Here is a 26,209-nt window from a genome sequence, read left to right as displayed (position 1 = left end):
CCTAGGTTGCTACTACTGCGTTTAATGAAGAGCCCAGCAACAGAGTGAAGTTTGTAAAACCAAGGAAGGTTTTTGTAAACATTTGTAAAAAGTTATAATGTAACCTCATTACGTCATACTAATAACTAGGCTAGTAAAGGCTACTTTGTAACAGCGGCATGTTTATTTGGTTTACTACAGAAGATGTCAATCAAATATTATTAGATTGCCTTTTACCGTCCATATTATCTCGTGTGTAGCTCAATCTCCACTTTGGCAAGACTTTCAGCATTGAGATTTCACATTAATAAAATGGCCTGAAACCCACATTGCATTAACATATTTTTAGGCACTCATGGAATGAATATAACCTACAATGATTTTTTCTTGTTTAATGAGTTAAAACATGTTTTAAAAATATGAATGGTTAAAATTAATTTACAGTCAAAAAAATTTATGATCAACCAGTACTAGTGTAATCACGTCTCCCACCCTCCATACGATGTGACTTTTCCCAGATGTTGAAAGGAAGTGGAGCCAGGACCGATCCCTGTGGGACGCCGTTTTTTAGGCGTCTCATTCTACTTTGTAAGTTGCCGGTGGTAAGGGCGAGGCTTTGATTCCTGACAAGTTCCATAATTATACGGACCATATGTCGGTCAGGAAGAAGGTGAAACTCTTGCAAGAGCCGCGATGCCATACGGCGTCATATGCAGCTGTGAGATTTAGAAAGACAGCGCCGGCCTTCTTTCTTGCCTCAAAGCAGTCCTCGATGTCTCGGGTCAAGAGTGTGACCTGATCTACGGTGGATTTTCTTCGCAGAAACTCATGACGGTGCTTTAATGATGCACTAATATCAAATAGCAATTCGTTTAGTTTAAAAATCTTTATCATAGTTTGTTTGAGTGTAGTTGCCAGCCTTTTCTCGTCATCAATCTCTCCTCAAAACTATAATGTCGAGACGGCGTGTGATCATTAAGACTGCTAAAGAATAACTTGCCTGTCGAGAAGTTTTGTTATTTTACTCTTCCTTTTGAGACCGAGCAGTGAGCCATCAACACAGCGATCAAAAACGAAAAGGTAAAAAGTTGTTGAACCAGTGATACAATCTGCCTGAGGCAAAATCAAGAAGAATCGTGTACACGTTCTGTAAGTTTACCAATGGCACAGTTATCACTTTTTTGCAATAAAGTGATTTGTTGCTTATTGGCGGAAGGTCACAAGGAAAGTTGTATCGGTTAAGGTGTTTAGTTTTAAAGATTGACTTCTTCTTTTGAGCTCACATATAGTTATGCTTCACATTTTGTTTGGTCAGAGTACACCAAGCTCCATTTAGGAACGCGTGCTTTCAAAAGACTAATTTTATATTTTCATTATATTGTTGAGTGGATATTGCTAGCTCACCCCTTTAAATCAAAAATGATAGCCAGTATAAGTCACAACCTTTTGGTTCTGCCGCATTGACAATTTTAAAGTTGCATGAAGTTTTTGAATTTCAAAAAAGATTATTCCGATAGAATTTTTCATTGATTTAACGTTTGCAGCCAAAAAAGGAACCACTTTTTCCAACTCGCATAATAGATGAGTTAAACTAGGTCAGTTTACCAATGCAATGTAAGTAACCTACTGTACATAAACGACTACAGCAGGACTCTCTAGAAAAGAGCATGTTGCACAACTGCAATCTTTAAGATTAAGAAGATGTTAAATAAATGTAGCTTTCCATCCAATGTCAGAAACGCATAGCAAACGCTCTTTCTTGTATTTTGCACAGAGTCAAGCATTCCTAACAATGGATCATTTTATTATGTTATTTCATGATCACTTTACTAAATTTTAGCATACAAGAACATAGGAACAAGAAGAGATTTTACTCTCACTGGATGTCAATTGCAGTTGCATCAGAGATTTAACGCTCTCAAGATCAGCTGGCAAAAATGACCAAAGGATATTGGTTCTGCTGGATTTTATTTATACTTTCTTGTTTTATTTTAGTTGAAAAAGCAAATAGCCTGCCTGGTAAGTAGATTTGCGACTAAAACTGAAAGACTGCGATGTTTTTACATTTAACTAGTGCAGAAAAATTGAAGAAAACTGTTGGCTTTTGTACTGCAGCAACTGTTTTCCGTAGCCTGGAAACTTGGTGTTTTTTTACAAAGCTGTGTTTATTGTCTACAATTTTAGGACGATGCTATACCGATGGACGTATCTACAATCATGGGGACACTAAAGTAACTAGAGAAAGAAATAACCTTCTCTTCACGTGCACATGCTTTGTTTCTCCATCTGGAAGAAGCCAAGTAAACTGCAGCCATTTCAGTACGTTGTTTTTTTTACAAATAGAAAAATGCGTAATAAGCTATTGCAACAAATAAAATTTTAGCAATCAAACAACTGATATATCTAACTGACATGAAAGTACAGAATTGCTTGTCTATTTTTCAGAGGAAGATGCTCACGTTGTTGTTGCTGATGGCAGTAAAATATCGAAAGTTGCTTTGGGTGGAGGATTCGGAGTTGGAATTAATTATATTCAGGTTTATGATGTTCACAATGCGTCATATCTAAGCTTATAATATTTATAGCGCTCTTCAGCCGTGACCCGTCTGCTGATATTTGTGACATCTGATAAATTCATCATCTGCTTTAAGGTTGAAAATCTGGAGCGTTTCAGTGAGATCCTTTCTAAACTGCTAAAATTTTCTAAAATTAAACTCTGTGTACAGTATTAAATAAAATACCTTGGTAGATTTCTTACACTGTGTTTGGATGCAACAAGTTATTTAGCTTTTTTATTCAGCGATTCTTTTTGATTCTATTAAACACTGCACTCTGCATTACAGACATTGAAACTAATTTAGGAATTAATCAATCCATAATTTATTGGCTTCCTCTAGTCTCCTAAAAACCATTAGTTGCAGTCAGAATCTATTTTTTAAATTTATAGCTTCCGGGTTATCGGGTTAAGCGATATCACATGCTACACTAATTTCATTTGTGTATTACTGTCGACTGTCGTGTAGGTTGGTGGTTTTCTATTTCTACCCTACTCCTTAACTTTTTTAAACATTGCTGTGGTTTTAAAGAAGAGCCTAGCCCAGTTCTTACCCCCTTACGTCACTTTCTTCCATTATTTACTTATTTTTGTGCAGAATCTAAAAGGTATGGCCGTTTCTGTTGATGTGGATTTTGTGAGCGATCTGATATTTTGGACCGACGTAAGCAACGAACGAAGAGGAATTTATCGAGCACGATACTCTGACGGTCGTCGCATCATTAGGATCGTGTCAGATGGTAATAATAACAATAGTTGTTCAGCAACAAATTGTTGTGATTAATATCGTTCATCTCATCCATTGTTTGTATGTAAACAGTCCCACACCAGCAAATCGCTTTCAAAGCAATTGTGTTAAGGGAAGACGTAACCTGACTTACAAAACTGATAAAAATCGTATACGATTGTCTGCCACTTTTTCTCGAACTTAACCAGGCGTTCTGCAAACCTTACTCATCTTGTTGTTACTTTGTATTCTGTTAGTATCGTGAAAGTATTTGTACAATTGTTTTAAACTGACAGGATTAAGCTTCAAAAACGTTTTACTTTGTCCGAGAACGTGTTCCTCAAATTTTCAAATACAACAAATAGCAACGGTATACACCTAAGTGCTTTTTTCAGACATATACGAACCAAATGGCATAGCAGTTGATTGGCTGTCTAAAAATATTTACTGGACTGATGCTCAGTTGGGAGCAATCTTTGTTGCTAAAAATGATGGGAGAATGCGAACCAGACTGATCAGCGGGCTTCCTGGACCGCGATGCATTGTCTTGTTGCCGCGAGAAGGGTGAGCTGAAAACAATAAAACACGTAGGCTACTCAGTGTAGTGTTGAGATTTCAAAACTTTTTAAATAAGATTTGTCACATTTGGCATGTTTAATTTGGAGCAAAACTTTGATAATGCGTTAACGATCAAAGCCAACCTTATAAAACCTGCATTAAATCCAAACATTTTTTTAACGTAATTTGATACACTATTGGAAGCTTGAATTTTCAGATCGGTTTAGTTTGTTTTTATTTCTGATCATCACGGCAAAAAGTATATTTGCCAAACATAGCAAACCAAATATACTTGTGAGTAAGTAATAAGTTTACTTTGAAGAAAGATATTTTGTTAGTAGGCTATAGCTCTGTGTTGTGGCTGGTTAGATTACCAATGTAATTTAACAATAATCTTTTAAAGCATAATGTTCTGGAGTGACCAAGTTGCTGGCAGAATTGAAAGCGCAAGAATGGATGGCAGTGATCATCGAGTTGTTACAAAAGGTCTAGTATGGCCTAATGAAATTGCTGTCAGTCGGTTGTCCAGGTATGGTACGGCGCTATGCTATACTATGTACAAGTTAGAATAAAAAAAAACAAAAAAAATAAACTTTTTGAGTTATAACAAGTACTCATAAATAGTGTGAAAGTTTTATAAGTCAAATTTGAAATGCATTATGATATTGTTAGACACTGCACTTTCATGCGCATTTCATATGTGGGTATTTTTAATTCCTTTAAAAATTATTGTAAACACTAAATGTAAGAATAAACGTACAAAAATATTTTACAGACGTATATACTGGATCGATGCGTACACAAGGTTGATAGAAAGCTGTAACTTTGACGGTTCAGAATACTCGCGAATTTTCGACTACTCGTACTCCAAATATAATTCCCCAGGCTATGGATTGTCTCTATTCGACAATCATTTATACTTCGGGTAAGTTTTATCAACTCTTGTGTGCTACTTATGAGGGAAATCAAATAATTACTAAGACCTTTTGAACCAGGACTTGATGATGTGTAGAATGGAGGCACGGCCCAAAAGCAATTGTGCGAGTCCTTATTGTACGTATAAATGCGCGTCGTGCCTCGATTCCAGCCTGTTTTGAACACCGAATGATAGGCACGACGAAGCCTGCATTATGTTCCAGTTTGGCACGTCACTTATCTTGTTTTTAATGAGGGCGTCGGGATTGGCATAGGCCTGGAGACTGAGCAAATGCGATACTGAATAGGTCACGATAACCTAGACCAGGGGTCACCAAACTTTTTTCTCTGAGGGCCGAATTCCGGCGAGATTAACAGCTGCGGGCCGGATGCAAATTGCGAAAAAATATATAACTATTTAGAATCTCTATTGACTTGAATTGTCCAAATCCTTCTGCTTATGATGTTTAGTCTGGCTGGTATGATTTGCCTAAGCCCTAAACAGAGGTATCGCACTGAGAAAACATTGGTGTTTTGAACAACAAAGTTTGTGATGTCATAAGAAGAAACAATATGGAAAAATCATTAGCAGGTTGCGTGTAGCTCAACAGATCTTTACAAAAAGTCTTTTAGTCCTTTTACGTCAGTCCTTTACAAAAAAGTTTGGTAACTTTTTTCCTTAACAGTTGTAGTGCAGCTATTATTTCCCCAGCACTTGGCGGGCCGGATGAAATCAGTTCGCTGGCCGGTTCCAGCCCGCGGGCCGTAGTTTGGTGACCCCTGACCTAGACCACTGATATTGCAGTGTTCTAAGTCTCTAAGACAAGGTGAAGTATTGGGTAAAAGGATAGAAAAGCTTTTCGTAGCAGACAAAAGGTATAAGATACATACCATACTTGATGCTGATGATTGCTAAAACTTTTCTTGCACTTACAGACTATGGAACGAGTCTTCACAACACAGTTCCATGATTTCCATCACTAAGATTGGACAGCATTTCAAAACTGTCGTAAAAACACTGGGCCCAAAGCCAATGGGCATGAAAATTATCAACGTGGAAAGACAACGTCACGAAAGACGTAAGTTATTCATCTCTGATACAAAGTGTTAAAAGTTTAATAACTGAATCAAGTATGCGACAATAGTCAATAAGTATACCAACCAAGTCAGTTTGAATGATACAGTTCGGCTGCAGAGGCTTCCTTTTTGATCCACATGAAAACGATACCAAGCAACAGCACGGCATTTATCATTAGGCTATAAGTAACTAAAACATTCTTCTTAAGGCTATACTGTATAATCTACATTATTCACAGCACAATAGAATAAAATTTAGTACACATTATTTCAGTTCAGTGTAAATCTTTTTTCTCATGTTTGACAATGGCTACATGTAAAGTCAAAAGTGTCCGCCTAAATTTTGTTATGATAAATATCATGTTGTTGCTTCAGTTCATTTTCTTTAGTAAGATGAACAGAAGAATTTGTTTAAATTGCCCAGACCAGTTAGGCTAAGTGGCCGATTGATAAGTTTCACCCAATAAATTAATTATTTTTTACATTTATTTAACGTCTGGGCTTTGAATTCAATCACATTTAAGAGTTTTAGTTTAGTCCTAGATTTCGAAAGCTCACTACAATCTTTCCGTGTAAACGTTTATTTTGGAATTGATTTTGTCACACTAGCCGATACAGTATCTTTCATTATGTGGTTTCGTATAACCTTGCGAACCTTTACTTTTTTACAAAACTTCTCTTTCGTGACTACAATGTAAGTAGTTCTTACACTCAATTTTCAATTACGAAGTTTAGTCACTCTACAAATGATACGTTAGTTCAGATTTCGTGTTGGAAACAAATTTGTTTGTGATTACAGGAACCAACCTCTGCTGGTCCCCTGGATCGGGAGTTTGTAGTCATTTGTGTCTTCCGACTTCCTATAACCTTCACAGATGTGCCTGTCCATCAAACACCGGTTTGGTATTGTCTAGAGATGGAAGAAGGTGTATTAGTAAGTTTTGAACAGGCGTTTTACGTGCTATATAGGCTACTGCAAACTCCTTTCATACTTTTTGTCTTTTTAAATAGCCCTCTGACATATTAGACGAAAAATCGAGCAGTTAAATGTTTAAGTAACCTCACTCTCAATTTATCAAAAATCTATTGTTTAATATGAGTTCCAGTTACAATTTTAAAGACAACATTTTATTATATGTTTCAGTACCCGATGATTTTCTTCTGTACACTTCAATCGATGAAGGAACTGTGATGATCGTTTCAGCAGAAAACGGTGCTGACAAAGTTCCGTCATTATTTGCTCAGTCGCATCAGCCATCTGCGGTTGTGTTTGATCCTGTGGATAGAGTAAGAAACGTTTTCAAAAACTACATTTTTCGTGCTTAAAACCACTGTTAACTGCCTAAAGTTTATATGTAGACTGAAGAAAGCTTCAGAAAATTTCAAAGCTTTTTAAATACATGGTGTAGTTTGTTCAATCTATAAACAGTAAGTAGCTTTTTATTATTTAGCCTAATACTATATTCAGGTTGTATATTGGAGCGACGTGGCCATGAACGCCATTTATAGAAAGAAATTGGGAGATCTCAATGCAACTATTTTTGTTCAAGATGGAATTGGCACTGTGGACGGTAAATGAAAAGCTTTGTAAATATTCAAACATCTTCTTCACTTGTAGCCTACTGTAACTTTCCAATGCATATCACCTTAAGCGACGTAGCCTACACCTTACTGTCAATTTTTTTTATATCCGCAACTGATCAAAATTTCTTTACGCTAAACAAAAATATTATTATCTTCACATAAATTTGAGAAAGCATTAAAGTTTCGTAAATGCTCCGTGAGAGGTCAATATTTTCAGAGCAGTTTTTATTATTATCCATTGCGGCGAAGTTTTTGTGCTGAAGCTTGTAGTTGTAGCAGTGACTTTAGCGGCTTTCCACCTCACATATTAAAAAGCGGTTTTATTTCGAAATCAAACATTTGCGAAATCAAAACGCAAATTAGAATTTTGTGCTTTTTAAAAGAATTATAACAAAAATGATAAGATTTTCTTATTGAGAAAATTTGGAAGAAAAACCCAAAAAAATTGATGCTAGACTAAACCTAAACAATCAGTTAAGATGGAATCAATTTATTGGAATTGAAATGACATTGAAACCTCGCGAAGCATCATCTTCCAAACTTTATCACTTTGTCAAAGTTGATGTGAAGCTAATGTCATTTTGCTAATACTAGGTAATGCATAAATGCAACTATTATTGAAAGTTAGCCCGTTACTGTTTTGTTTTTTTTATTAATGAAAAAATACAATTAAAGTAAACTTTAAACTAGGCCTACTGTAGACTCAAATGATTGTATTGTAAACTGATTGTATTAATTGTATTAATTTGTGTTGTATTCTACTGTAAACTCAACTGTTTGTATTCGATGACTTGTGATACCGTCATCGAATACAACTCAACATAAATGAAACTATTTTGGGCCGTTTTTCAAAGGGCTTGGAGTTGACTACACAAACAGACACTTATACTTTACAAACATGGGATGGTACGACACAGAGACACCTTTTCATCAAATTGAAATGGTTAGCTTAGACGACGCTGGAAAAAGGAAGATTTTGAATTCAACGTTGTTGGAGAAACCAAGAGACATAATCATTGATCAAGAAAACGGGTTGGTGTGCTGCAACATTATGTGAAGTAGGTCACCATGCGTAGCCTACAGAAGTAATTTCGCCCGACTGTGGAACTCTTATCTTTGGAAAATAGCTTGTTTTTATCTAAAATCCAATTCTGAAATTGTTTTGAAAGTATATTGAAAAGTTTGAGTCAACAAAAAAATATTTAAAAAATATACCTATGGTATTTTTTAAATACAAAAATTCGCATTTGTTGGACTGGATCTATGTTTTGCATGAAGACTAAATGTTGTTTCAAAATTATTTTTTTAGAATTCTGTACATCAGCGACTGGGGAAGAGACGCAAAGATAATTAGATCTGACTTAGATGGTCAAGGTCAAGTTGTATTGCCAATCGAAGTTGAAAATCCAAACGGAATTGCTTTGGATGGATACGACCTGTACGTCGTTGATTCCCATGTGAACAGCGCTCTTGTCAATGGGAATGGTACTGTAATATATGGACAAGCTCCAAGCTTTCTTATATACAACACTGAATTCGAAAGCTCTCGTATAATCAATGGCATAAACATGGAGGTAAAGTTTTATGTTTGCTTCTCTTAGCTTTCTGTCGTTGACCTTGCGGCATTGTGTAGTTGATCGCGAGTTTAAGTTATATTAACATCTACAAAGTTAAGCCCTATTTCTAATTATAGGTTCTTTCTTATTATACTATTATAGGTTCCTATTTCTAATTATAGGACTACGGTAATATTTTATACAGCTATACTGAAAAACGTATCTATTTGTTTGAGCTGGGGGTTTGATGTCCATGCCTAATTATAAGTTATTCATTGACATATAAAGTACATTTTAAACCTTCTTTGCATGCACGTCTTGAACGTTAAACCATTACGGTTTTACCACTTTTTCTTTTGTTGGTTTTGTTTCTGTATTGTATTTCTACAACATCGTATCTGTTGCATTCCGACAAAAAAATAGTATTGAATGGAATTGAATATCAGTAGCCTAAGTAAATGCTGTGGCGGCAATTTAGCGTTTGTTGAGTGGTTGAGTAGTGCGAGCGCCTGCATGGCATCAGAAAGGCATTGGTTTTACATTTATCAAAGCACGCTGCTGGTGTATCTTGCAGCCATTTTATAGCATGCTTGAAGGTGGACACAAAGAATGACATTCTTGCTCTTCTACTTATTAAAGTTATATCTTTAACTACCAGACATGAGCTACTGTATCCTAAGACCGAATAGCCTACGCCGAAGAAAAGTTTGCAAGTTAAATTTAAAAGACATTTTTATGCAAAGGTGCCTTTTGGATTAACACATGGGCCATCACATAAACTGTACATGACGGATTGGGAGTTAGGAGGAATTTATGAAATTGATCCGGACCGAGGAGAGTCGAAAGACTTGATTGTTGGAGTTAAGAAACCAACTGGAATCACATACGCGTCGCTGAGATATCGTAAATACGGTAAGAGTTTTAGAAAACTCAGAATTCTACCTACTATAGAAACATCTTGTTTGACACGGTACCGCTTGTACTGTATGAATGAAATGAAATGTATTAAATGAAAACTTTCTCACACTGAAGTTTTGCATTTAAGACTTCTCGTTAGCAATTTTTGTTCAAATTTTCTCTATTTTTTAACTTACGTTTTTCTTTCATTTCGTCTATTCTTATTGTTTTCAGACAATGAATGTACGCGTGGATCTCGTCAGTGCAGCGACATATGTGTTTCAATAGCAAGCATTGATCTTATCTGCATGTGTCCTGATCGGTCAGCTACTGCGCTCTCTAATGTCTACAATTGTGTTGGTACGTAAGCTGCTACACAGTTTACACAGATTTATTTATCGATTACGGAAATCCTTACTATTGGATAGAACAAGCCTCTCTTGTTGCTTAATTCTGGCAATTACACAAAGTTGTAAGATTTTGAACAATTGACGCAGGCCCGGTCCCCGAGATTGCGGACTGAAGTTTCCGTTTGTTGAAGTTTGTTGTCTGTAAACTATTCCATCTACAAAAAATATCACTGAATGGAGAGCTGTGCTTGATCTGCATTGCTCAAACGCTCGCCCAGAGAATTGAATCAACATTGCTCGATCTATCTTTTCATGGTCCAAAATGTTGCCGGTTGTTTGAAACATTTTGTTTTATCGAAACGAAACAACATTTTTCACCTGGTTGATGTCTTTTTTTAACTTTTGCTAATGGGTTAATGGGTCTGAGTTCAGGTAGGATCATAGCCTATCAATTACCAATGCCTTTGAAAAGGTGAGGTACCGTTATGTCACGAAATAAAGCAGTGACAATCAGCCAGGTAGCAATATGGTTACACTGTGAATATGACTTCGAATTTTAAAAAAGTACATTGCTGGAGCAACAGTGAAATCAAAGGCTTGCCATTATTTTACAAATGAATTTACATGGTAACTTCAATTCCATGATCTTATGTTTTCACAGTTGACGACAATGATTATCTTGCTTATTATAAAACTGTTTTTGTGAACACAGAAGAGACAGAACACGCCTCTTTACTTAAAGGCATACTAAATGAAATTTTCAAACGGGAATTAAGCATTAAAATGCGTAAACTGAACATTCAAGAATACATTTCAAAAAACATTATCTAAAAATATTTGTTTTCAATGGCGCTGGCAAGGCCCAAAGTCCAACGTTTCATTTATTTTCATTTTTTTTCAAAATGACCAAAAAGTGCAAACACAGCTCGAGAATACTTCATAAAAGACAGCAATAACAAAAGCCACGTTACAACATCTGATGTTTTAACATCAGATCTGAGGTTTTGAGCAAACTGTCTGATGTTTTGATGTTGAAATTTGATGTTTTGATGTACATACATGCATAGCCTACAGTTAATTGGCCGGCAGTAACAACTGTTGCGTGATCAGCTGATTGCTCGTCTTTTATTACGTAGACTGTACAGTCGCACGCTTCGCTGCTCAGGCCCATTCTGGTTTTGAAAGCTCTGACAAAAGTGCGCGCGGAATGCTGATCAGACCGCAATGAGGCAAAGTTTTATTGAAAATCGTTTTATGGTAGCAAGTTAAACACAAAGAACGTGGAAAATCGCCAAGTCAGGTTTTTCCTTTAGTATCCCTTTAACCGTTTAATGATCTCTTTTCATTTTGTACATTGTGCTTGCAGAACCGGACTCCTTCATCCTTGTAGCTGACCAAAACCAAATAGTGATGAAAAGTTTTGATCCCGATGATTATCAACAATATGCCATCGTCAGAACTTACGACTTGCTTAGTAACATTGTTGCTGTTACCTACGACTCTGAAGCTAAGTTCGTGTATTGGGCTGATAATGGCAGGCAAAGAATAGCAAGAAAAAATATGAGGGACAAAACTGCTGGACCCAGTGATTACGAAACGGTGTACACAAATATTGGTAAAATTTTTTTGTATGTATTTTGCAATGACACAGTAGAAAGTGGCCTATGTGCAAAAACAACCAACAACAGGTTTACGCCTTTAAAGGCCTTTATTTTGAACTTTTTACAGGTTATGCTGCTAAAGTCTATATTTAACAAACACCATAACCTAACCGCTCTGCTTGAAATTTTTACGTGTCGTTAGCTATGAAAATTTTTCAATATGAATTGTATTTTATTTGCAATCATAAATTAAATTTTCCCGCAGAGCGAGTAGAAGGTTTAGCTATGGACGCAGAACACCGTCTACTCTACTGGACCGATGCTGATAAAGGAACTATTGAAATGTTATCTTTCACAACGTACATGCAACACGCCACTATACACACCCGTCTCTCTCGTCCCAGAGCCATCGTACTTCATCCTGAAAAAGGGTAAATTAAAATTTGTATTTTCAGCTTGGTTAGTGATAAAACAGCTTATGTTTCAACTTTAGATTTCATACCTACTTCTAATATTTAGGGTCCAAGTTTGTAACCAAAAGCTTTGTGTTTTTCAGGTATTGCTTTTACCTGTGCTGTGCGATATGTTTAGTTTCAACGTTGAAGACAAGCCAATTGACTTTAACTTTTAAAAACGAGTCATGTGATAAAAATCGCAAAGCTTCAATAATAATTTAAACCGCTGAAAATGTTTATAACAATGTCTTTGTGATTTGGACTGCACTTAATCATTGTTTCAAAAAAAATGCTAAACTAAATTTTATATTGATATCCAACAAGGAAAATGTATTGGACTGAAGAAGGAGATTATCCAATGGTATTTGCATCAACAATGAGTGGACAAGATAGACACCGTTTGGTTTCCAGCCGCCTTCTCAAATGGCCCAATGGCTTATATCTGGATAAAGAATCCGATCGTCTGTGGATAGCAGATGGAGGAACACTTCAAATAATGGCTGTTTTAGCAATTGGTAAGCTGATGAAATTTTTCAATAGATTTAAAAGAAATTAAATTCACTCACCCGAAATGCTCAACAAGTGATTTCAATCAAGAGTTTTTGTTTTTAATTGCTTGGTTTGTTCTACAGTACCGTATCTACACTCTACAGTATCTTAAAACTCAATTTTACTTTAAGATACATTTGCTGGTGATGTATCAATACTGGATCAAAAAAACGAGACTGGTTTCGCTGATCACATCTATGGATTGTGGAAAGATCCAACCAGCGACGGATCTAGTTTGATATATACCGACTGGGTGAAAAGAGTGGTCATCAAAGGCACTGAGGTTTTTATGGAAAATTTAGTTAGACCTTCTCAAGTTTTTATCAAGCAACCTTACGAGAGACCTGGTGAGTTATTGCCTTAGCAAACCGTTTATTTTATTTATATTATAAAAAATGACACTAACGTAGGGTTGCCATGCTGTTTCTCCCACTTTTATTTTCTGTCTCCGGTCTGTATTGTTCAAAATGTTATTACATGAATTTGTTTATTTCAGGAAGTATCGATGTGTGTACGAGCGGTACTTGGCAATGTTCCCACATCTGTGTCCCAAGTCCACACGGTTTTGTGTGTTTGTGTCCAGATCATCTGGTGCTTGCTAATGATCACTATACATGCTTGACAGGTAACTTATTAACTGTTTTTAATTGTTTATCATGAACATTTAACCTTTTTCTAACTACCATTTAAGCTATTATATATTTAGGTGCTATATTAACGTTGTGGTGTCTGAAGAAAATAAATGACATCACTTTTTTGCTTTACTGAATTTTAAAGAACACGATATGTTCTCTAGTCTACTAATTATACTTCCCGGTATCCTCTTGCTCTGTCAAAGACTGCTCTATTTTCTAACAGCATCATCAGAATCTCTTGCTCATAAATCCGATCCGTTGCATCTGAGAATATCACACTAAGAAAAACTACGCAGCTATTTGTTATACAATTTACATGTATAGAAAGTGCATTCAAAGCGCTTACGGTTCTTGACGATTTTTTAGTATGTCCTATTATTACTTGCAGAAAAGCAGATTTTTCTCCAAACTAGCACCACAGAAGCTACTTCTACCACAACTATTTCCTCCACATTAACAACCACAACTGCTTGGGCTGAAATCATCACTACAACTTCTAAGGTGTATTTTTAAAACTTGTAGGCCTTACAAGAACTTGACATTTCTATGATCAACTTTTGAATGCATTTTTTTTTATTTAAAGATTATATAGGCCTACCAACAATCTGTTAAGCTGTCGGACAAGTAAGTTCATAGTCATGACACACGTATACCTTACTTGTGTGACATTACCATTTTGATCTTTAAAGTAGCATTTTTACAGCAGGAGACAACGACAGAACAAAAGGCTTTGATGTCAACTACTGTTCCAGTTCCCGGTACCACAAAAGCTGGCAATGTCACTATTCCCAATCCGCTGACCACCACTGCCACCACCACTCAACAATCAACTACTACGGAAGCGAAAACTGAAGCCACAAGTAAAATATCTTCTTGTCGTCTTTGAAAGAGTGATATTTGGAAGTGATATGCATTGATGAGCATTTTCAGTTTATCGCATTTGTCGCATCAAGCATATTATGACATCTAAAAAGAACTACTGTGCAAGTATAGGTATTTTACACTTGCGTTTGATTGGTCTATATGCTTAAGCTATCTTTTTTAAGTTGAAATAAAATTTAAAAAATAAGTTTTTTGTTAAACCTGCTTTTATTTTAGCCATTCCCGCTGATCCTTACTTTTCAAAGTGCGATGAAACAAACACATATGAAATACCACTCTCCGCAAACAGTCCTGTTGTCAATGTAACCGCATCTCTTCTTGGACTAAAAGCTTTTGATGGAAGAGAAAGACCTCTTGATGTTACTATCTTAGATGAGTTTAATGAAACGATGCATTTCATGTTGGTCAGCGTTCAAAACCTGACTATATTCTTTCGAGCAACCGATAGCCTTGGAACCACAATACGATGTAACATACAATTAGCCGTAACAGGTAAACAAAAAAAGAACGCTGCAACACTCTTACATTGATTAGCTTTTTTATTGTATTTTAAAAAAAATTTCGGATAATTTTGTAAGTTTTTTAGAACAGATTTTAATTTTTATTTTTTATTGTGGTGAAATTTATTGTGGTGTTTTATTGCACATTTATCTAAAGTCCAAGCATTATTTTTAGATAACACTCCCCCTCGTCTGCTGTACTGTCCCAACGACATGGAATTAGAAACTTATGCAGAAACTCGCAGGGCGTTTGCCAGTTGGAAAGTTCCTAAATTTGTTGATAATTCTGGAATAATACCAAACATTTGGTCCAGTGATGAACCTGGCATGCTTAGAATTGGTCTTTACAACATCACTTACAGAGCTTATGACGATTCGGGCAATTCCGCCTATTGTGTATTTCAAGTCGCCATTTTGCAAAAAGGTATGTTGAGAAACGTTGTTACGCCCACATCAGGCTACTTGAAATTAACTGGCGAACTGCGAAATTCACAAAACCAATTTGTGCCAACATATTGCCTAACCTTCTGATTAGGGTTATTGACAAACAGAATATCTCAACGTTTTAGCGGCTAGCTAATGGCTAATCCAGCAACAGTCATATGGAAACCAAATTGCAGGTTAAAAATATCCAGGTTTTGCTCGTTCGTTTGTTTTGAATGCAAATCCCTCTTCTGTCCTACAGTAGCGTTGGTGGTTTTGACATAGTTTCCCTCCACGAGGCTTAGTATAGGAAATTTAACGACTGCATTATAATTCAGATTAACACACAAAATTCCATTTTCAAAACTGGTCCATGTGTTTTTAACTGAATGGTAAAGATGCTTTGCAATTTGTTGGCAATGATGCAGAAAGGGGGACTACTCTCTTATAAATTTTTAGACACCCTAGGCCAACATTTTTGGGATGGTGAAACAATACAGTATATTCTCAAGCATCACATATTCTCAAACAAAAAAGAACTAAGAAAAGGAAAAACAGCCCAAACTTACACGAACCTAAAATCACCTTTTCGATTAGAAAAACCATTGATTGATTGCAAGAATCTTTATAGCCTACTTGGACAGAGAAACCTAATTTATAAGCTGAGAAAGCTTCGGTTAGTCTACGTCTTGTAAAAGCATTGGCCAAGTTTTATTGTTTTAACTGAGTTAATTTGTGCTGGCAAAAATACATTTTTTTCTGAACATACAGTAGCATAAGTCCCAATGGAGCAGATATAAAATGCTTGATTAACATGTGCAATTCTGTTTTATTTTATTTGAGCTTGACCTTATACTCTGGAAACGATAGCAGCAGACTGTGTGACTGAGGGCAATTCCATTTAGTATTCCACCCGAGTAGGCGTTTCCAGCAGCTTAAATTGTAATGTTTTTATTTCAAGAAAAGTCTTGAAAGATGTGTGCTGAGAAAGTAGTCTACATTGTTCTTTTAGCTTTTATAATACTGTACTAATTGGCTTTCAAAGGAGAATTTTTTTTTTGTTTTTTGGCCGTGCCAATTAACGCACTTTCGTCAAATACTATTTTAGCAAATGATGTTACTGTTTGACTTTACGACATGATTTCTTTTAGAGTCACCATGTCATATTCCTTACGCTCCAAGAAACAGCAAACTGACTTGCAGTATGACAAATGACATGCAGAAATGTTTGATCACATGTGACAAGCACTATCGTATTTCATTGGCCGATCCATATATCACGTGTCAAGAAAAAGTTGATGGCAACCAATATGCTTGGGTCCCATTTCTGAACTCCGGTGTCTGTGCGCGTAAGTCATGTAGCCACATAAGAAAAAGCATGGTTTCAGCTAATGCTATTGCACTGCAGTTTCAAAATTCTTAAAAATGAATTATTACAATATTTTGAAAACAATATTTTTATACTATAGCCGCACAATTTTTTATGTATAATCACAGGTTCTATATCAAAGATATTTGGGATTACAGGCCTGCATGTTTTCTCGATGATCATGACATACCTACAGAAAGTTAATATACTGGTTATATATGCTATACTGTCATACACTGGTTACTGGTTATATACTATACTGGTAATATACTGCAGTTATTATGCTGGTTGGTGAATGGTGATAATAATAAGACAGAATTGAAACCAACCTCAAACATTTATGTTTATACATCGCTTTGGCTAAGCCTATTGTTCGCCGTTGATTTAATTGATCGTAAGCTACAGTGTATGTCTTACTTTTAACAGGTCCATTGGTAGCCAATGTCCAGCAGGATGTTCGCTTACACTATCGATGTCCTTGTCGTCCTGACGTGCAGTATTATCACAGAACCAGAAATTCTTTTACCAAAGCAATAAAATCATATTCTGATTGTAAAAACATGGAACACAAGTTGGGTTTTTGCAATAGCAGAAAAGCTGGAAAACTTCATGTTGATTGCATTGATTTTGAAAATCTCAACGTTACCGTAACCGTAAGTTTGTGTGTGTTTATCAGATTTATCAAGCTAAGAGTATGAGTGCTTTTTTATCATGTCATTGAGTGCTTGGCGACAATATTTCCATTTGTTGCCAACAGATAATAAACAAGCCAGGTTTTTGAATAATGCCAATAAGTGCGATTGGAATAGGCTGCAAATGCTCTTGGTAGGCGTCACACCGACAACTTTTCTTGAGCAAACCAGACGCTCTCATCAACCAGCCACGCATTTGATTAAGTTTCTTCGGCCGTTTTTTGTGATTTTGGTGTCCTTGGCTGTTTGGTAACTCGATTAGCTGATGATTGCCAAATTTGCTGATTGTGTTTGCAAAACTACTGTTACGAATAGAACTAGTAATTGTTTTTATCACAGGTTGACTTGGACAATTTACGTGGTGTAAGAGACACGAAACAAGTTCGAGATATTGTAGAAAGATCTTCAAATAATATAATTGAAAAAGCCACGGAGGGTCACATTGTTGCCCAAGGATATGCAGAACGAAAAAACTACACGGCAAACACTGCAGCACTGGCAGTTTCTCAACCTGTGGTTATATGTGAGGTTGGATTTGTTGCTGCAAATGACGAAGGATGCAGTGAGTTGTTTTTCGTTTGTATTTATTCATTCACTAAAATATGAAATTTTACAAACACTTATATTGTTCAAAGAAAAATGTTTGCTGGTACACCCCTTCATTTTCTTTGAAATTTTAATACCTATATTGTTGGTTGCATTTCTGCTTGATAGAGTACAATTTTTTTTAGTACTTTTTAAAAAACACTTTTTGTACACACTTTTTTCCTGTCCAAGGATGGGGGCTCTGCCATTTACTACCCTTGAGACAGTTCAGACCTGGACACCTGGATACCCTTGAGACCTAAACTAAATGTCGCGGCCGGTGTTGGGTGACCGTTGTGCTGCTTGGTCATTCAAATCACGTCGACTGCCTCAAATAGGCCTACCTATTTATAGCCTGAAATTCGTATCATATGAAGCGGTATTTAAGAAATCATACGAAAGCTTTTAGGAATGTCAATTTAGCTTAAATTTAAGCACTTATCGTATAGCGATCGACCTATGTAGGACAGAAGGACAACCATTTTCCTTAACCTATTTCTGCTTCACGAAGTCCTGAAAAGATACATAATTTAGCTTTTCATTTCAGATATCCTATCTTGTCTTACTTGACTTTGTATGCCCACCTATTGCAAAAAACATTGTCCAAGTGTGAAAAACACGACACATATTGTCAAGTTAATCTGATTCAGATGGAACTTACATCGATATCTGTGATTATATTTAGTTGAATGTCCAACGGGAACTTTTGCTCAAGAAAACAAGTGTGAGTTTTGTCCTCAACATCACTATCAAGATGAGCCAGGAAGAGACCACTGCCTTGAGTGTCCAAAAGAGAAAGGGACCACTGTTCATGGAGCCACCGATAAAAGTTATTGTAAGTTCTAAATTTGTTTAATTGCCGTATTCAAAAGAAGTTTATTTAAGTTTTTACTTTGTGAGATTACCTCGTAGGCTTATTTTAACACACTTTTGCGATTTTTTATTGTACTGGTACATTACTTTTATGATTCATGACTTCAAAGTAAATGCAACTAGCAGTACAAAAATGCAAAGTCCTAGAAAATAATAGACATGTGAATTTTTGACTTGCAGGCAAAGTAATGAAACGAGTGGCCGAAGAAGATTCTTCCGTTTCCATCACTCTCATTATTGCCAGCGTTGTTGGTTCCTTCATAGCTGTAGCTTCTGTCGTTTTTGTTATAGTCTTTGTTAGATGGAGAAAGAAAAATAACAGATACAAGAAGGAACAGGAAAGAATTAGAAGAGAACAAGAAGTAAATTTTTGTTTTGTTTTGTTGTAGGCTATACAATTCGATTGAATTTATTTTATGCTGTTGGCGCGAACATGTGAAGAACGGCAAAGCAAACTCACAAATTTAAAACCAACAAAAGGGAAATATAGCCTAACACATAACTAGGGAACTGTAAACGTCATAGCACATGACTAGGGAACTGTGTTCCGAAAGTTACTGCAATTCGCTATTACCACAATGAACTAGTAACATCGGGCTAAAACAGCTCGTTAACATCTACATTGTGAAGTAACCAACGATCATGTTGCAAAAAGCGAAACTCAATCTATTGCAAAGGGGAAAATGGCAGAACCAAAAAGTTAAAATAGGCTATGCATGACACAGTGTTTGGAAATCACTATGTTTAGTTCACTCAATCACCAGCCACAAAAATAAAACATTCATTTGTCAGGTATCGTCATTTTTTTATCGTTCAGGACCGAAGGCGACGTCGCTCTGCAAGAAGGCGCAATCGATCAAACACCAATGGAAAGAGTACTAGAGGGAGCAAGCCATCGAAAACAAATTATCTTACTAATAACGACATTCTATTGACCGAAGTGAAAAAGGGTAGGAATATTGCCTTTCAGTACCATAAGGAAACCTAAAGTTAATACAATATATTGGTGTTGTGTTTGTAGACTGTCTAAGAATACTCAGCACAAGCATATACTGTATATGATTTAGAAAGTATATTGACACATTAGGTAACAGTAAGCTTCTTTGTTAGTTCACTTCAGTCTTCCAGCGCATTTTAAACAAAATCAGTCATTGTACAAAATCGGTGTTTCTACTTTTAAATATAAAAATCAATTACCAATTTAAGCTGATAGCGATGCAACAATTGGAAAGATATTTAGGCCATAATCCTTCACCTTTTAGCAGTCACGGACCCCGTTCAATTAGATATCAAGCCTGCGAGCTCTTGTTGTCCTGTGTGTGAGTGTGTCACCATGAATAAACGTGTTGGCATACACCAATGCAGGCTTTTGAGTTAAAGTAATTCCAAAACATTTGAGAGGCTTTAAATAGTGAAACAATTGCTATGGTAGCCTGAAACAATTTTTAGAAAGCTACATCCTTGCAATGGTACAAAACAAGAATTATAAATTATTATCGTTGCTTCGAATAGATTACATTATTTTTAATGCTAGATTCTGAAGAAAATTCTTCAAAAGATGCATCCGGTAAACTGCAGTCAAGTAACAAGCAAGACAATGACCAAACAGGCGCAAAGAATGGTGCAGACGTCACTTTAAAACCAGATTTCCAGCTTGAAACTCAATCGAAAGAAAATCAGCAGAAGATGACGCAGGAAGGCAACAAATCCAATGAAGTTGAAAGTTCCATCGTCACTGATGCCATCAGTGATACCATTAGTGTTGTCTCCACTGATCCTCCATTGAAAAGTGCTTTAAAAAAGAGAAAAAAACCTCTTCCCATTGAGAGTTATGATGAAGAAGATAACTCGACCGTGATTTCAGCATCAACCATTACTTCTGCGCAGTTGAGAAGAGCTAATGTGAGTGGATATATTCTAATTTTTATGATCAAATGAGCAAGCACTTATAGATTTTAGAACCTAATAGTTCAATTCTCTAACTTTCTCTCCTTTATCAGGTAAGTTATGCATGTTTTACTGGTTTGACTGTGAATTATAGCCTATGTTTGACTATTATCAATAAATTTTTCTATGTCGTTTTGAAGATTAAACCAAAAAGTTCATCAAAGAATCAAGATCTAAATTCTTCACTGAAACAGAGAAACACTGTAAGATCTGCTTCAATGAGAAAAAGTGCGGCTTCACCATCAGACTTAAGACACGAAGGGCCTTCGTCGTTACCTGGTATGCTAACTGCAAGTTTATTGGCTAACATTATGCCTTAACAGTAAACAATAAACACAATAGGCTATATACAGCAGCCTACTTAGAAACGTTGTATTGTAGGCTACAATTGCCTACAAACATGGGCGCCGATCCCTATAGGACAGCAGGAACATGTCCCCACCATCTTTTTACATGTTCCTGCCATCTTTTTACATTATTTTTTATAACGTAACAGGGAAAATATTAACCTAATGTCACAATTTTATTAGTCAGACGTTTAAAATCTATTGAAAGATGGGGACAACATTTTGGTTTTATGCGAGAAAACCCCGACCGTAGTAGAAATGTTTTATTATGCGGGGAAACCCTGGTGCATCTCGCAATTTGTTTTGGTTACGCCAGGGCCAGACAGCGCAGAGTGTTAAAATTCATTCAGCGTCTGGAACGTTTTTACAAAGCCTTGCGAGGGAACTGTGGCTGGCATGCGTGAAGGTGCTGAACTCCGCCATCTACGTAGTGAAGAAGAATTTCATGGTGTCTTTGTAAATGCTGAGAGGCTAATGGAGGATTGCAATCTTGAGTCATTGAAACTGTCACGTCCCAAAAAGATCCCAAATCGTCTTCAGCATGGACATGGCCATGGTCAACCTCCTCAACTTCAAACACCAGAGACGAAATATCCGTCAGAGTATTTTGCAGTCATTGACAGCGCGCAGCAAAATCTGACTGACTATGTCAAGTCGACCGATCTTGAGCACTACAAAATTCTACAAGAACCACTTTTTAGTTAAAAGCTATAATCACATGTGGTAGGCCATTATCCTGAGTCTCTGACACAGAGTTCCTTGCACAAGAACTATGCTTCTTTCGAAAGCATAGTACAATGGAAAGTCGGTGGAAGATTTTCGAATGATATTCAAGAAGATGCCATCCGCTGTTCGTCAAATGTTTCCGCAAGTGGAACTTTTTGTGCAACTTTTGCTCATTTCACCAGCCAGCTCGTGTTCAACTGAACGGTCATTTTCAACTTTGCGATGTGTCAAAACTTGGTTACGATCTACCATGACACAGAAGCGGCTAAGTCATGCAATGGTCTGCCATGTGCACAACAAAGTTTTGAATTCGATCAATCTCCATGAACTCTCCAAGGACTTCGTTTTTAATTCGCCGGAGAGTCGTTGCCGAATGTTTGGGCGTTTGCTGTCCATGCTGACCCTGACAATTAAAATATATATACATCGCATTAGACTTGTACCTACTGTACAGTATTTGTTTGTTTGTCAGAACAGACCCCCGATCTTTCTAGCTGGCTTCGCTCGTTGCCCCTTCCTACCTTTCCTAGTAAATGTCCCCACCAATTTTAAATAGCGATCGGCGCCCATGCCTACAAAGCACGAATTCTGGAAAACTGTACAATTTGCTTGGTTAGACTACAATCACTACACCAAGTGGCCGAGTGGTTAGCGAGCAGTGGCCGAGTGGTTAGCGCGTTGGGCTCGCAGTCGAGAGCCTGCATGTTCGACTCCAGCCACCCGTACTTGCTGTTGTTTCTCTGGGCAAGAAACTTTACGATAATTGCCTCTACCCAGTGATCGATTTCGAGTAATGGGCAGTACCAAATTTAAGTCATAAGTAGAGTAGACAACCGAAAACAGTCATTGCCGTCGGCTGCAGCGTGAGTCAGGTGTACGTCGGAAGGCGTACACCGATGCATAGCGCTCAAGTCCGCTTTCCCACAATGCAGGGTAAAGATATGAAAAAACAAACAAACCAACCTCTTGCAGACAACTGCTCTGGTAGGCTACAATGTAGAAGTAATGTTTCTACATGTTTCACGCTTGATTGCACCATAGAACGTTTATACTGAATCCAAGAAATGTTTTTGGGTGTTTTCGTTTTTAGTTCATTCAAATGGTCTTCGACGAAATGTAAGTTTTGAAGATGGTGGAGTCCATCGTGGATTCCCTCCTTGCTTCGGGCCACCACAACAGCCTCGTATGATGATTAGGATGCCACAACAACCACCTGGTATGCGAGCGCCAATGGGTCCACAACCAAGTTACCCCATGGGAGTCCCACACCATATCGGCCCGCCACAAGTATATGGTTCGTACTCTCCGAGAAGAATGCCACCTCCTGGAGCACCAGTAGCATTTGCTCCAGGAAGTTCACCAAGAAACCCGGTGATGACAGGTATGGATCATGAAAATAACTTTTGCTTGGCTCATGGGACTTGCAAAAACATTTTTCAAGCTTCTTTGTTTTTCTTTTTTCTTTATCAAGTTCTTTCGAAATCACGACCTACAAGATCAGAAATTAAACAATAAAAAAGGATGTGTTCAGTGCATCAACGAAGCATGGACACAACCTTCTCTTTTAAATCAATACTGTTAGGCGTACATACAATCAGATAAAAGGTGTGAGGATTTTCTAAACACGCCATATTTTGTTTTTAAGACAAGTTGAATCTATGCTAATTCCATTCACTTTATTTTAAAACATAAAATTTGCGCTCAAATGTAAAGTAATCTGACTGATCGTGACAGTTGAATATAACCTCTGCCTTTGCTCTCTGCGGTTGCAGGCACTATGCCCGCTGCATATAAAACAGGTTACTGGAACGAAAGGTTTGCCAATCCTGCAGAATGGGAACAAATGCAAATTGGTAAGTTTCTTTGTTTAAGGTCTCGAGAATTTGATTTGTTTTTTAATGTCGTGAACTAGTTTTGAAATTTTCTTAGCATAATGGGATTCGGCAAAATATGCTCATAAAGTTTTGACAAGGTGGTTGCTAAAATCAAGACTTAATCGTAAAATCAATATATTTTTGTTGATTTTATCCTTATAATTTACAGGTAGATCTTACAACGTTTGAAGAGCAATAAATCGTTTATTTTAGTAGCTATTCTATTATAGCAACAGTGTAATCGTAGAATGATATGCAAAATAAAACTTGTAATTTGTCTTGTAAAGACCTATAAGTTCTTATACACTCTTGTTTGTCGTGAGAATTTTGTCTTATTTAGGGGAAAATCCGGACATTGTGAAACCTCTGTAGGCCTATGTTTAGCAAAGTTGTTTTTCCAGCGATTGCGTTGTGGTTAAAAAATAAAATTGTACAAGAAGTAATTTTTGAAAGTTAGATCGATCGTAGCTGCTTTAGAAAAACTCATACAAAACATAAATATCCAAATTAATTTTTTTGTGTACATTGCGCTTGCGTTCACATTTCAAAAGACTAAAGGCAAAGTAGTGCTCCCAAATCAGTCAAAATAATTTGAGCATCAATCTCATTGGCCTAACCATGGCCTAACTGAGTTTTATTTAGGAAATGGATGTGATATTCGACAACCTACAAGAATGATGACGTTGCCAAGAGCAAACATGGTTCCTCGCTACAGAATGCCTGTTGGAGGGATGCCCAACATAAGAGGATATCCTCCAACGCCCAGGATGCAACCTCCTCCACCTTATTTTTCTTGATTACTTATTGATAGACATATATTGACTATTTACAGTGCATCGTGATTATTTATATTGCGAAAAACACATCTCATCAGTGATGACTCTGAACGTCGAGCCCATGATAGGCTGCAGTAATTCGCTGGTAGCCTAATCTCTTTATCTCTGTTTTATATTGGTAGCCTACTTTCAAAACAGGTTATCCTATGAGTCCTGCAGGCAAACATTTATAGCTTTGTTAGTGATAAATGGAATCTGCATGTCAAACAGGTTCTTTTTAATTTGTTTTTGTTGAATTCAACTGACAACTCAAACCCTTTTAAATACACCTTTCAGACATTTGTGGCAACGTTGGCATAGGTAGGCTAGTTTCTTTATTTGTCTACTTCAAATGTTAGAACAGTCGGCATGTAGGCAAGGCTAAGCAAATAGTCTAATTACAAATAAATACAGTAAATGAATACAATCAGTTCTGGTAACTAATAAAATTTATTTAAAAGTATTGAAATCTTTTACCGCCGTAAAGTGGCTTAGCAGAATTTTCGTCAATATTCTTCTTCGTACAGAATCGTTCTATTTGATTCTATTTGAACCGGTAAGAAAAGCAATAACACGAAGTTAGTAAAAACAACGTTAGTTTACACAACTAACTAAAATACTCGCAATTAGTGTAAGCAAAGTAAAGAAATTCCCATAGCCTATTTAGGCTCACGCAACTTCATATTCGAACGGTACCACAAAAAAGCAGATTGAAAAACGATATCGGAAAGAAGAGATGTGGGGAGTTTAAAAAGACTTCAGAAATTTAAAAAAAAATTCTCTAATAAATATTCGAAAGCCAAGTTTGAAAGTTTAAATGAGACTGTTCATTTGGACAATGTTCTTTAAATTTTCTTATATATTGTTTGTTACTGTTTTGTTATTTTTTTTCTAATGCAACGATGTCTTAACGAGAACACAGTTCTGCACCAAAAAGGTTTGAGTTCTATTGGTTTCTTTATAATTTGAATATTGTTTTTAAACCCAATCAGCCAAAGATACTTAAGCTACTGTAGTTGCTGATCACGTATAGACTCCCTGGACAGGTCACCGAAAAAGGTTGGGTAAAAGGTCTAACGAGGTCACCGAAAAAGGTTGAGAGCCAGGTCACCGAAAAAGGTTGAGAACCACTGATATTATAGATAAATCAATATTTTAAAATTTTCCACCACTGTAATTCGATTTAAATGCTTTTAAAGAACTGCAAAGGACAATGTGGCTTTTCTGTGTTGTTGTAAGTTTTGCTTGGGTTCAATGAAACGTAAATTTAACAAGAATTTTTTCATGCGAAAAATACATCAAAATGACATGAACGATGGCACGTTAGTTGTTATCTGCTTTAGCTTATTGATTTTCCTTTGCAAAGGGTTCTGCAGTTCAGGGAAATTGCCGTGTGTTGTGATTGACTAAAAGAAGCTGAATCAAGCAGACAATGTTTTCACTGTGATAGAAATCACCATACAGTGTGTCGAAAAGAGAAAGCAGGATTGTGTGACGACCTAATTGATGATGGCTATCCCTCGTCTTCGAGGATGATGGCCTTCGCAATAAAATAAAAGCTAACGGTGAGTTCTTAAATGGCTAAATTAGTCCAATCTTGGCTTTAAAAGTTCGGTTACATTTAAGATCGTTTGGGAGAGTTGGTTGTGGGTGTGATTGTCGTTCTTTTCTTTGCATTCTTTGAAAGGGTTAAGTTATAATCCAGCTTGTAAAGTAAGTTTCAACTTATTATCCATCAA

The 26,209-nt window shown here is 36.6% G+C and overlaps 1 protein-coding gene across 1 annotated transcript; it reads left to right on the top strand.

Annotated features, from left to right (window-relative positions):
* Positions 1 to 1,916: 1,916 nt before the first annotated feature.
* LOC145776153 (uncharacterized) lies at positions 1,917 to 25,690 on the top strand. Its single transcript, XM_082587554.1, has 35 exons — positions 1,917 to 1,998; positions 2,164 to 2,298; positions 2,425 to 2,516; positions 3,132 to 3,273; positions 3,656 to 3,824; positions 4,222 to 4,347; positions 4,594 to 4,743; positions 5,670 to 5,812; positions 6,610 to 6,744; positions 6,955 to 7,097; positions 7,279 to 7,381; positions 8,249 to 8,426; positions 8,704 to 8,968; positions 9,694 to 9,862; positions 10,082 to 10,207; positions 11,564 to 11,812; positions 12,064 to 12,229; positions 12,578 to 12,768; positions 12,934 to 13,149; positions 13,299 to 13,427; positions 13,826 to 13,938; positions 14,141 to 14,297; positions 14,536 to 14,811; positions 14,995 to 15,243; positions 16,394 to 16,591; positions 17,038 to 17,264; positions 17,643 to 17,865; positions 18,574 to 18,723; positions 18,942 to 19,123; positions 19,579 to 19,711; positions 20,296 to 20,663; positions 20,849 to 20,987; positions 22,872 to 23,162; positions 23,554 to 23,634; positions 24,298 to 25,690. The coding sequence occupies exons 1-35, from the start codon at positions 1,917 to 1,919 to the stop codon at positions 24,450 to 24,452; spliced, it is 6,051 nt and encodes a 2,016-aa protein (XP_082443680.1). The 3' UTR covers positions 24,453 to 25,690.
* Positions 25,691 to 26,209: the final 519 nt, after the last annotated feature.

Source organism: Aplidium turbinatum, chromosome 8 (genome assembly GCF_918807975.1).
Source record: "Aplidium turbinatum chromosome 8, kaAplTurb1.1, whole genome shotgun sequence".
Classification (NCBI taxonomy): domain Eukaryota; kingdom Metazoa; phylum Chordata; class Ascidiacea; order Aplousobranchia; family Polyclinidae; genus Aplidium; species Aplidium turbinatum.
The sequence above is the reverse complement of the archived record's forward strand: the minus strand, read 5'-3'. Positions and strand labels throughout refer to the sequence as shown.

What these genes read in the sequence shown, in the direction of transcription:
- LOC145776153 (XM_082587554.1), top strand. Translation starts at nt 1,917, where the DNA reads ATGACCAAAGGATATTGGTTCTGCTGGATTTTATTTATACTTTCTTGT. An exon ending in AAGACAACGTCACGAAAGAC is followed by an intron (nt 5,813 to 6,609) that starts GTAAGTTATTCA and finishes TTGTGATTACAG; the next exon opens with GAACCAACCTCTGCTGGTCC. An exon ending in ATCTCAACGTTACCGTAACC is followed by an intron (nt 17,265 to 17,642) that starts GTAAGTTTGTGT and finishes TTTTTATCACAG; the next exon opens with GTTGACTTGGACAATTTACG.